The sequence below is a fragment of the Vitis vinifera genome, chromosome 11 (assembly GCF_030704535.1).
Source record: "Vitis vinifera cultivar Pinot Noir 40024 chromosome 11, ASM3070453v1".
Classification (NCBI taxonomy): domain Eukaryota; kingdom Viridiplantae; phylum Streptophyta; class Magnoliopsida; order Vitales; family Vitaceae; genus Vitis; species Vitis vinifera.
The window spans coordinates 122,014-135,300 of NC_081815.1; the positions used below are offsets into that span (position 1 = coordinate 122,014).

Genomic DNA, 13,287 nt, shown 5'->3' on the forward strand with positions numbered 1-13,287 from the left:
TTTAAGGTTTATCAGGGTTAAGGGTGGGCTTACAGTCTGGTTGAGAAGATGGTTGCCAAAGGAAAATTCAGAAGTAGAGGGGAAATTCAGAGGAGGTTGGATAGAATTACGGGGACTGCCCTTTCATTTATGGTCTGAGGTACATCTGAAGAAAATAATGGAGCAGTGGGGGACGGTGACAGAGATCGATTGGCGAACGTTGAAACTGTATGATCTTTGCAAGGCAAGGGTGAGAGTTGTAATGAAGGAACGGTCAATTCTCTTAGCTTTGATCGAGGTGTTAGATGAGGAATGGGAGTTCACAATTTTAGCTGCAGTGGCTGGAGAGGAAGACGTTAAGCGAGGTAGAGATATGGGTGAGTCAACTTGGTAGGAGTTTGATCCCCACTCGTGGACGGGTGGTAGAAGGAGGGTTGAGAAGGCTAGTTCAACGGTTGAAGGTAGGTCTTCTGATGGGGCGGTTGGCAGATTGAAGGAGGGAGGAGTTAGCCAAGAGGCTGAAACTGCTCCTAAGGGGACACATGGCAAGAGAAGATCAAAAGTGGGGAACGCTGGTCCCAACCTTCCACGTCTTTCAATTTGAATTCAAATATTCAGAGAAGAGGGTTTGCTAGGCCAAAGCAGGATGGCGAAGTATGGCCTGAGGGGACAAAGCTCAATCAACTGTTGAGGAAGGGTATCGGGCCTCTAAGCAAGTGAGAAGGGCCCAATCTTCTCTTAAACCCAATCCACTGGCTAAAGTAGACTTGGGCTGGAAGAGGGGTGATATTCTAAAAGGCCCGTTTTCAAAGTTGGGCCAAGATTTGGGAGGTAAGCAACCCATTTCTATGAAGGGCTCTTTACGTAGAAAAGACTTCTCTGCAAAGGGTAAGGAGAAAGTAGGCTCTGAGGTTTCTGAAGCTCAGCTGAGGGGCTCCGCATTGAAGTGCGGTTCAAAGAAGCTGTGGAATGCTCTGTTTCCTCCAAGTTCTGGAAGTCGACGAGGAATTCGAAGTCGAAGTGAGCCTCTAACGCTTGAGAAATCATCGTTAGATTGCAATGTTTTTCCTAAGGAAGATGCGTTCGAAGCGGGAACACAGTTGGAACGAAGGTTCAGTGGAAGCCCAATCACTTTTAGTCATTTGTCAAGGTTTTGAAAAGGGTGTTCCGGGGAAGGGACTTCGTCCTTGAGAGGAAACGCAAATAATCATCAAAGGTTTCATCTTAAGTCTCCTATTGCTTGACTGCAAGGCTTCTGATTCGCCTATACTCTACCTGGGTCTTCCTTTGGGAGGGAATCCAATTGCTTGTGGATTCTAGGATCCAATGATTGAGAGAATCTCACGGAGATTAGACGGGTGACAAAAGGCTTACTTATCTTTCAGTGGTAGGATAACTCTTATCCATTCATGTCTTTCCCACATTCCTAGCTACTTTCTTTCCCTGTTTAAGATTCCCGCTTCAGTGGTTGCAAAAATTGAGAGATTGCAAGGAGATTTCCTTTGGTCAGGGGTTGGGGAAGGTAAAAGAGATCATCTTGTTAGTTGGGTTGTAGTGTGTAAGCCTAGGGTAAAAGGGGTTTTGGAGTTTGGGAAGATTTCTTTAAGGAATCTCGCTCTTTTAGGGAAGTGGTTGTGGAGGTATCCTAGGGAGAGTACAACTCAATGGCATCAGGTCATTCTAAGCATTTATGGTTACATTCCAATGGTAAGGATGTCAACACTGTAGTCAGATGGTCACATCGTTGTCCTTGGAAGGATATTGCACAAGTCTTTCACGATTTTTCCAAGTATACTCTATTTGTGGTAGGATATGGGGAAAGAATTCGCTTTTGGGAAGATTTGTGGTGGGGGGACCAGTTCTGCTCGCCCTTTCTCTTGGAACTTTAATTTCCATCATAATCTTTCCAATTTTGAGATAGTAGATCTAGAATGTCTTATGCGTTCTCTTGATTGTATGCATTTATCCACTTCGGCTTTAGATGCGAGATCTTGGTCTTTATGTTCTTTATGATTGTTTATAGTCAAGTATTTCTTTATAGCCTTGTTCCAAGTACCTGATTTATCTCCACTTTTCCCTACTAAGTTTGTATGGAATTCTCAAGTCCCTTTTAAAATCAAGTCCTTTGTTTGGTTAGTGACACACAAAAAGGTAAATACTAATGACTTACTACAATTCAAAAGACCCTACAAAGCTCTTAGTCCTGACATTTGTAAGTTGTGTATGAAGCATAGAGAATCAGCAGATCATCTTTTCCTACATTGTTCTTTGACGATGGGGTTGTGGCACAGATTATTTTAGCTAGCTAAGATGGATTGGGTTCCCCCGAGAAGTATTTCCGACATGATGTTCATCAATTATAAAGGTTTTATCATTTCCAAGAGAGGGATAGTTTTGTAGCAAAATGCAAGCATTGCTTTAATTTGGGTTGTGTGACAGGAAATAAATGTTAGGATTTTTGAGGAGAATCTTTGGGATTCCATTCACTTCCTTGCTTCTGTTTGGGCTTTTTGTTCCGTGGTTTTTAAGGGCATTCCCCTTAATGTGTTACAACTAGAATGGCTAGTAGTGTGTAGTTCAAACGGGTTGGTCGAGCCAAAAGAGCTTGTTCGTAGTTTTCATAGTGTAGTTTCTGGTTTTTTCTTTTTATTGTTGTTTAGTTTTATCTTTGGTAGGAGGATTCCTCATCCTTCTCTTGTACTTCTTTATTCTATCAATATATTTATTTGTTGTTTCCTATCAAAAAATAAATCTCATGATTGAAGGGATTATAAATTTGATGACTGAAGGGATAAATTTCCTAACTAAATATATACACACTGATTTGTTTCCTAACAATTAGGCTATGACAACTATACAATTCAACACTGTTTACTTGGAATGGTGGTTTGAATGGTCAATCCATGTCCAAGTTGGACCGTTTTTCTTGCGTTAGATGACTGGGAGGGCCATTTTAGTGGGGTTGTGTAGATCACTTTATCTAGAAGGAAGCCTTTATGAGCAATTTCTTGTAGTGCGTCAGGAGGGGACAGTGGTGGCTTACCGATGGGAGTTCGAGATCTAGCTGCTCCCTTGAGGGGGATTTTTGAGGAGGTAATGGAGAGCACGTTTGTGAATGGCCTGCTTCCTAAGATTCAGGTTGAGATATGTCTACTACAACCATGTGGGCTAAGCCACTTGATGGAAATGGCCCAACGGGTTGAAGACAAAAATTTAACCCTATGGGCGGCCGTGAACCAAAGGACCCAAAGAACACCAAAATATTGTCGTTTGCAAATCGGGGGGATTGGAAGACTGGGGAAAATTTTCAAACTAAGGCAACGGTTGTTAGCAAGAAAACAACGAACCAACAATGGGAGCTTCTAATGAAGAGACTGATGGAATTGGAGCTCCAAGCCTGTAGAGAGTAGGGGCTATGTTTTAAGTGTGATGAGAAGTTCTCACCTGGCCATCACTATAAAAAAGAATTAAGGGTTTTGTTGGTGCACAAATATGAGAAGGAGGATAATCAATTTAACTGCAAAGCAACCGTGGAACCTCGACTCATTGAGTTGAAGATGTTGTGGAATTATCTCTAAATTATGTGGTCGGTTTAACTATGTCAAGGACTATGAAGATCAAGGGGACGATTGAGTCGAAGGAGGTAATCATCCTTGTGGACATTAAGGTTACCCACAATTTTTTATCCCTTGATTTGGTTCAACGATTAGCACTTCCATTGACTACAACAACCAATTACAGGGTGGTGATGGGAATTGTGATATCTGTGAAAGGGAAGGGCATGTGTAGGGGAGTTTGTATTTTGATGCAGGGGCTCATTATAGTGGAAGATTTTCTTCCACTTGAATTAGGAAGCATCGATGTAATTTTAGGAATGCCTTAGTTAGGGACTTTAGGAGACCTGAAGGTAAATTGGAATATGCTAACAATAAAGACCAAAATGGGGAAGGCAGTGATATTGTTAAAGGAAGACTCGAGTTTCAGTCCGACTGAGCTGTCTCTTAAGCAATGGCTAGAAAGCATTGTAGCATTGTGGCCAAAGGGTGTGGGTGGAACTCTTTTAGATTTCCACCGATTTGGGTTCAAGTAAAGGAGTACATGAGGTCCCAAAAGTAGTTAAAGAAGTGCTAACTCAACATCAACAAGTTTTTAGGCTGATGACGGAGTTACCATCGAGTCATGATATTGACCATGCCATCCAATTGATTCTAGGAGCGTCACTAGTTAATGTCTATCCGTATTGGTATACACATATTCTAAAGAATGAAATTGAGAGATTGGTGCAAGAGATGCTGGTTAAAAAAAATAAAAAATGGAGGATAGAGGTTTTGCGTAGATTACCGTGCTCTCAACAAAGTTATAGTTCTGGATTGGTTTCCCATTTCGGTGATCGATGAGTTACTTGAAGAACTTCATGGTGCGACCATTTTTTCCAAGCTAGACCTCAAATCTGGTTACCACCAACTTTGAGTTTGACACCAAGATATCCACAAAACAGCGTTTCGCACCCATGAAGGTCACTACGAGTTCTTGGTGATGCATTTTGGGCTAACCAATGCACCAATGACCTTCCAATTTTTAATGAACAGTATATTTCAGTCTGACCTCCGAAAATTCATGCTTGTATTTTTTGATGACATATTGGTTTAGAGCAAGGACTTGAAGGAGCACTGTGATCATTTGCAAAGTGTGTTGTCCATTATAGCTAACCACCAATTGCACGTCAATGAGAAGAAGTGTCTCTTTGCTAAATTGTAGCTAGAATACTTAGGTCTTTTGGTTTCTATCAAGGGGGTTGTTGCTGAACCCTGCTCCCCTCCCTCCTAAAAAAACAAGATTTCGACCATGGTAGAGTGGCCCACACCCAAATCCGTTAAAGAATGGCAAGGATTTTTGGTTTGATCGGGTACCACCATCGATTTTTCAAGGGATATGGAGTTATTTCTTGGCCCCTCACTTGCTAACTCAAAAAGGATGCTTTTAATTGGAACCCAAAGGCTGAGACTACCTTCCAAAAGTTAAAAACAGCTATGACAACAATTCCTATTTTGGCCTTGCTCGATTTCACTCAGCTCTTCATTGTGGAGACGGATGCCTCAAGGTTTGGTTTGGGCATTGTTTTGATGAAAGGTCAAAGACCATTGGCTTGTTTTAGCAAAGTCCTCTTAGCAAGGGAGCAACAAAAGTCCATATATGAAAGGTAGTTAATGGCTATTGTCTTTGCAGTTCAAAAGTGGCATCACTACTTACTTGGTTGCCACTTTATTGTGCAAACAAACCAAAGTAGTTTGAAGTTTCTGCTAGAGCAAAGAGTAGTGAATGAGTCGTACCAAAAGTGGGTCGCAAAGCTGTTTGGGTACGATTTTGAAATTCAGTTTCATCTTGGATTGGAGAATAAGGCAGTTGACGCCCTATCTCACATCCCCATTTCCACAGAGTTAGCTCCCCTTATGGTTCCCAGTCACTTAGACACTTTGTTAGTCAATTCACAGGTCGAAGTTGACCCACACCTTGCTAAGATTTGGCAGGGCCTGTTGGCTGATCCAAATGCTTATCCTCGGTATTCTTTGGACCATGGCCTTCTCCTCTACAAGGGCTGCCTAGTTCTTCCCAAGGTCTCACCCCTTATTCCAACACTTCTTCAAGAGGGCCATGCTAGTGTGGTTAGAGGATTTACAAATGGCTCAGTTGGGATTTTTTTTAGGTTGGCATGAAGAATGTCATCAAAGAGTTTGTGGAAATGTGTCTAGTATGCCAACAAAATAAAGTCCTTTGTCATTTGTTGGGTTACTACAACCACTGCCTATTCCAAAAAAAAATTATGGGATGATGTGACAATGGACTTTATTGAGAGGCTCTCTAAGTCCAAGGGTTATGATTCCATCTTAGTTGTTATGGATCGATTGGGCAAATACGCTCACTTATTGCTGCTCAAGCATCCTTTCACAGCTCAAACAGTGGTTGTTTTTTTGCTCGTGATATTGTTAGATTGCATGGAATTCCCCGTTCCATTATTACCGTTCGTGGCAAAGTATTTCTTAGTCGATTTTGGATGGAGCTATTCTTGTTGCAAGGTACTTCTCTCTGTCATAGTACTGCTTATCATCCCCAAATGGATGGACAAACAGAGATGGTCAATTGTTGTGTGGAGACAAATCTTTGATGCTTTTCATATGACAAGCCTAGACTATGGTCGACATGGCTTCCGTGGGTGGAGTATTGGTATAATACCACGTTCCATGCCCCCACTAATATGACACTGTTTCAAGCGGTTTACGGGTGAGACTCCCCACCATTTCTTCATTATGGATCAGATTCCACCTCTGTTTTGGCAGTGGATCAGTTGAATGTTAATTGTGCTGGATCAGAATGATATTTCATATCTATGGTTTTATTTGCCAGAATGTCCTATATTTTCTGTCTTTTTTACCTAGTGTTACTATCCTGAACACTGTATCTATGTTCATGGTGATAGTCTATTTTGGAGGCTTGTTCATATGTTTGTCATACTATTTTCTTGTTAGATGTAAGAAAAATGTCAATTGTATGCTGCAGACTGTTCTTGTTTTATAGATCTCTAATGATTTGGATTAAACAGATGTGTTTGACCAAGTCTCCTTCATGATGTAGGAACTACCTTTCATCTGTCTTGATACAGGAGCTTTTCCTTACATGGGATCATGATGATTTGTCTCAGCGAGCAAAAGTGAGTTCACTGTGGATAATTTGAACCATTCCTCTTTTCCAATGGTTGTGTCCAGCTGGTGGATTGAGCATATGCTTTATATGTTCACTCTTCTCAATTGGCATATTCATTACTAATCTGATTTGGGATCTTACAATATAATGATGTCCTGTAATAATACTTGCTGTGTGTTGTCTGTAGGCAGCTAGAATCTTGGTAGTCCTCCTGTGCAAGCATGAGTTTGATTCTCGATACCAGAAGCATGAGGATAAATTATATATTGCCCAGTTATATTTTCCACTTATTGGCCAGGTGCTTAGCATTGTTATGGTTTTGTTTCCTATCTATTGGAATCTCTCTCTCTCCCTCTCTCTCTCTCTCTCCCTCTCTCTCTCTCTCTCTCTCTCTCTCTCCCCTTCTCCCACTGTGTGAGTTCTTTCTCTCTTTCTCTGTCTCCCTCTCCCTCTGCGTGAGTTCTTTCTTTTTCTTTTCCACTTTTTGGAATGGCTACTTGCAGAAATGTACCTTCCACAATCTTTATGTTTCTAAATTAGGTCTAATAGTTTGATTATTCCCATTGTATGCAAACATACTTTTATTTTCAACCTTTCTGCTTAATAGTTCTCATGGTTGAGAAAATGCAGGCATAGTATCATTCTGGTAAAATGAATTTAAACTTTTGATCATAGAACTTGCCAAATTATTATTTTTTACCTCCAACACACTTGTCAAATTTAAACTTTAAGAGCCATAAGGCATTCCATCATATAATTTTATCTTCAAGAGGAATAAAAATGCTCATCCTTGAGAATTGCTGCTTCTCACACCTTGATCCCCAACCATGGCTTTGTTCCCTACTTTTTGATAAATAAGAGAGAATATTTTAAAAGCACCAAAAGAACTAGTGCACAAGAGTACACAGAATGTATACAATGGGCATCGAGAGGCAAAAAAAAAAAAAAAAAAAAGGAAAACAAAAAACTACTCCTTTACTTAATAGGAACCGAACCAATCTACAAAATCAATTAGAGGCATAGAGCCTTCATCTATGTACACCTTAAGCCAAAGAGAGAGATTGTTAAAGAAAGTGCTTTTGAGTCTTTGATATGACATCTCCTCATTTTCATATGATCTATGGTTTCTTTCTTTCCAAATAATCCAGAAAATGCATAAGTAAGCGACTCTCTAAGCCTTTTTTCGCCTTCTACCTACAAAGGAGCCATGCCACCTTCGAAGAGTCTCCCTAATTAAGGCAAAAATAACCCAAGGAATACCAAATAAAGAGAGCAACAATTGCCATAAAACCCTAGCCTTGCCATAGTGTAAAAGAATGTGATAAATGGATTTGACCTCCTCATTACAAAGAGCACACTTGTTGACTAACAATCAATCTTTTCTTTGAAGTTGGTTCAAAGCCAACACCTTACCCTAATAGGCCTCCTAATAAAAAATGCTTACCTTAGACAGAAGCTAAGAGTTCTAAATTATCCTAAATGGAAAAGAGATGACACAATATGACTCCAAAATAGAATAAAGGGCTTTTACAATAAAAACTCCCTTTGCTATCGCCATTTGTTGAATTTTGACTTAGTATCTGCTGGAATTTGAATTTTGAAGTTAAATGTTGCAACTGGAGTCCTTAACAAAATCTACAACATCCAAATATTTTCTTGTTTTTATTTGGTCAAGATTTGGTTATTTGGTTTCTATTTTATAGGAAGTAGTTGCTCATTATATAGTAGCTTGATTTTCTGTTATTCTAATGTCATTTCAATTACAAACTCATGTATAAATTCAACACTCTTCATCAATAAAACGTGTGTTCCAGCAACTCAAAATATATATTCTGCATAAGTGTTTAAATCTTAGACCAACATTGTGGTATCAGAGTTGAAGTTATCTTGAGGGCCAGTGAGTTGAGTAAGCCTGAATACCTTGAGAGTGCCTAAACACCTAAAAACCCGTGAGGTGAGTGAACCCAAAACACCACGAGTGAACCCAAACACCTTCTAAAATCATCTAGCAATGGAGGTGTCAAGTCTCACAGCTGCACCATCAATTCTTGATGGAGACAATTATGAAACTTGGGCTGTTAGAATGACAGTTCATCTACAAGCACTTGATGTTTGGGAAGCAGTGGAAGAAAATTATGAAGTTCCTCCCTTGGGAGCCAATCCAATTGTGGCTTAAATGAAGTTGTGTAAAGAAAGAAAGACAAGAAAGGCTAAAGCGAAGGCTTGCTTGCTTGCTGCAGTTTCACCATCAATTCTCATAAAAATCATGAAAATTGATTCAGCTGCAAAAATTTGGGAGTATCTCAAGGAGGAATACAAAGGAAATGAAAGAATCAAGAACATGAAGGTGATGAACTTGATTCTAGAATTTGAAATGAAGAAAATGAAGGAGTCTGATGCTGTTAAAGACTATGGTGCACAACTTCTTTCAATAGCAGACAAAGTTAGGTTGCTTGGAAAAGAATTTTCCAATAAGAAGATTGTTCAAAAGATATTGGTTACACTTCCTGAGAAATATGAAGCTACAATTTCCTCTTTGGAGAATTCAAAGGATCTATCAACTATTAGCTTGATAGAATTATTACATTCCTTGGAGGCTGCGGAACAAAGAAGACTCATGAGACAAGGAGATACTGTAGAAGGAGCATTTCAAGCAAGAATGCAGAAAAATGCATGCCATAAAAATGGCAAGATGAACAACAACAAGCTAAGTAACAACAACAAAAAAAATGGAGTTTTTCCACCTTGTCCTCATTGTAAGAAGACAAATCATTCTCCACAAAAATGTTGGTGGAGACCAGATGTGAAATGCAACAAGTGTGGTAAACAAGGACATGTGGAGAGGATTTGCAAAAATCAACAGCAGAAAGAAACTAGTGAAGCAGTTGACTATTGTTAGGAGGAGCAATTATTTGCAACAACGTGTTTTGCTAATAAAAGCACCTCTGAAAGCTGGCTTGTGGATAGTGGTTGTACAAACCACATGACAAATAATCAAGATCTCTTTAGAGAACTTGATAAAACAACTATTTCCAAAGTCAGAATTGGAAATGGTGAGTATATTCTAGTGAAGGGCAAAGGAACGGTTGCTATTGAAAGCCAAACAGGTTTGAAACTCATTTATGATGTTTTGTTTGTGCCTGACATTGACCAAAACTTACTCAATGTTGGACGGCTCGTTGAGAAAGGATTTAAAGTTTATTTTGAAGATAGGAATTGCATTATCAAGGATGCTAAAGGCAAAGAGGTGTTTAACATAAAAATGAAGGGCAAGAGTTTTGCCTTGAATTTATTAGAAGATGAGCATGTTGCTATTTTACAACAAGATAGCACAACAATGCTTTGACACAGAAGGCTCGGGCACTTTCATCATGATGTTGTGCTCTACATGAAGAAAAATCAAATAGCTGAAGGACTTCCTGACTTAGAAAAAGATTTTCCTATAAGTGCTACTTGTCAATATGGGAAGCAAACTAAACTTTCCTTTCCAAAAAAAAAACATACTGGAGAGCAACCCAAAAATTGCAACTGGTGCATACTAATGTTGGTGGACCTCAAAAGACGCCATCCTTGAAAGGGAGCATCGTTCACCAGCTCACTGCACCATATAATCCACAACAAAATGGAGTTGTGGAGAGGAAAAATAGAACGATTTTGGAGATGATAAGATGCCTTCTGCATGAAAAAGATCTACCTAAAAATTTTTGTGCTAAAGCTGCAAGTACAACTGTATATTTGCTCAACAAATTGCCAACAAAAGCATTAAAGAAGCATACCCCTTTCGAAGTTTGGTTTGAGTTTCTACGTGGAAGTCTTGGAGTTTGCATCTACTAAGTCAAGGAGGAGTGTTGAATTTTGACTTAGTATCTGCTGGAATTTGAATTTTGAAGTTAAAAATTGCAGCTGGAGTCCTTAACAAAGTTTGCAACATCCAAATATTTTCTTGTTTTTATTTGGTCAAGATTTGGTTATTTGGTTTCTATTTTATAGGAAGTAGTTTCTCATTATCTAGTAGCTTGATTTTCTGCTAATCTAATGTCATTTCAGTTACAAACTCATGTATAAATTCAGCACTCTTCATCAATAAAACGTGTGTTCCAGCAACCCAAAATATATATTCTGCATAAGTGTTTAAATCTTAGACCAACACCATTCCAAAAGGCTCTATCCTCCTCCTCCCTATTCATTGACTTTCCTTAGAGTTTAGACAAAAAGCACTCCATGGTATCCAATCTCAATCATTTAAATTCTTTGCAAAATAGGGATTCTAGTCTTCTCCTTGCCCCTTTGGCTCTTATAAACCTGCCACCCATGGCTTTTTCGACTCAATTATGGCAAACAATGATGGAAATGACACACATAAAGGCTCCTCACTCCATCTATCCTTCCAAAATTACACTCTGCTTCTACTACCTACTTAAAAAAGACTCGTGTTGAAGAGATCCCATTCCTTTGTTATAGCTTTCCATAAATCATCCCCACAAGTGTCTCTTACCTCACAAGGACACCAACCACCTTTTTCCTCTCTTCCCATATTTTCCACCTATGACCTTCTTCTAGAGCATGTCCCTTTCACAAGAATTATGCCTACTCCATTTGCAAAGAAAAGCTTTGTTTAGCAAAAAGAGAGAGATCTAACTCCTGGGCTATCTTTCGACTTGGCCTTACAAACAGTCGACCACTTCACTAAGTGCGGTTTGTTCTCAAGGGTTCCTTCTCCCTAAAGGAAGCTCCTTTGTATCTTCTCTAACCTTAATCTGATGTTGGTCAGGATGCTAAACAAAGACATGAAGTAAATTGGCAAATTGGATAACGTGTTACGAATCACTGTAATCATTCCCCCTTCAGAGATGTATTACTTCTTCAACCCCATCCTAAATTGCCTCCGAATTGTAAGACTTCCCTAGAGGAAGCCCTAAGCAAGAAGTTGGTTGCTACCCTACCCTACAACTAATCTCAGAAACCAACTCCTCCATGCTACCCTACCTACGTTTGGAAATTAACAAATGCTTTTATAACTATTTAAACAATATTAATTGTGAGACAATTTGTTTTATGAATTTTTTACCTTATTTAATTATACTTATTTTTCTTATAATTTACATAATACTTTTATAATTTTTTGAATTTTTTAACTATTTCATTTTGCGTATCGCTCGATACCAAACCGAGACACCGAGATTGATGTGTCTTAGGATCCTCTGAGTCAGTGATCGATTTCACAACTTTGAACCATGCTCTTATGTGATTTGAGGCAATTTATGGGTTGAAAGTTAATATAGAAAATAGTAAGATTATTTTAGTTTGAAGGGTTGATAATTTGGACGAGCTAGCGTTTGAGTTAGGATGATTGGTGGGAGGGCTTCATTCCACAAATTTGAGCCTTCCTTTGGGAGCCCCTTTCAAATTGGCGGCAATATAGGACATGGTGGAGGAGAGATTCTGGAAAAGATTAGCCTTGTGGAAGAGATAGTACTTGTCAAAAGAGGGGAAACTCACTCTAATTAAAAGTATATGGTAGCTTGCCACTCTATTGCTTGTTAGTAATTCCAAGAAGGGTATGCTTAAGACTTGAGATGATTTAAAGATATGTCTTGTGGGGCAACACTTTAAAGAAAAAAAACCTCATCTAGTCAATTGGTATATAGTGTGCATGGCTAATATAGAAAAAAGGAAAAGAAAGGGGTGGGGAGGGGTGGGTTTGGCATTAAGAATCCATCTATTTTCAATATTGCTCTTTTGGACAAATGTAGCTAGAGATTTGCCTCAAAAAGGGAGTCAATGTTGAAGCAAGTGATTGTTGGGGAGGAAAGGGGAGGTTGGTGTTTTAAGGTGCTAAGGGAAGGTTAAGGTGTTGGTTTACAAAAGACTATGAGAAAAAGATGGGAGGTTTTTAAAAACAAAGTTTGCTTCATTGTAAGAGAGTTTTAGACAAATAAGTGGTGTGGCGGCACTTTGCTAAACGACTCCTTCCTTGCCTTATTTGCCATAGCTAGCTCAAAATATTCGTGGGAGCAAAATGGGGAGGGAGGACATTAGAGCCCTTGCATCTCAAAGGATAGTTCCATGATTGGGAGTTCGAGGTGGTGGATGCATTCTTGCGAAATCTTCAAAAGCAAGTAGCAAGATGAGATATTGAGGACTGGATGATTTGGTCATATTCAAGAAGTGGAAAGTTCTCAGTTAGAGTTTTTTTCTTCCTTTTTTTTTGGTATGAAAAGCAACTTGAGGAAAATATAGATATTGGATCGGTTGAAAAGAAGAGTGTCTTTAGGGAATAGATGTTATCTATGTAAAAGGGAAGAAGAATCAATTGATCACTTGCTTTTTCATTGTGTTATAGCAAGAAGCATGTGGCAACTGAATTCTATGTTTGGGTTAAGTGGGTGATGCATTCTTCTTTTGAAATGATGTTGCTAAGTTGGAACAGGTTCTATGTAGGAAACAGGCGGAAGAGAGCTTGGTTAGTTGCCCCTTGTTTTAGGGACCATTTGTGAGAGAGAAAGCAAATAGCTTTTGACAATGTTGAAGCTTCAAAATAATCTCTCAAATCCCTTTTTATGCATGGTTTTTCGAATTGTGTTAATCATCATATAGAAGGGTCTTCTG

The 13,287-nt window shown here is 39.1% G+C and overlaps 1 protein-coding gene across 5 annotated transcripts in view; it reads left to right on the forward strand.

Moving 5' to 3' along the window:
* Positions 1-13,287, forward strand: part of LOC100259293 (guanine nucleotide exchange factor SPIKE 1) — an 84,431-nt gene that overhangs the window by 58,810 nt on the left and 12,334 nt on the right. For all 5 annotated transcript variants that reach the window (XM_010657758.3, XM_059740540.1, XM_010657759.3 and 2 more), the window contains 2 exons: positions 6,610-6,685; positions 6,866-6,976. In XM_010657758.3, the coding sequence (XP_010656060.1) occupies positions 6,610-6,685; positions 6,866-6,976 (187 nt within the window). The remainder of the gene's footprint in view (positions 1-6,609; positions 6,686-6,865; positions 6,977-13,287) is intronic.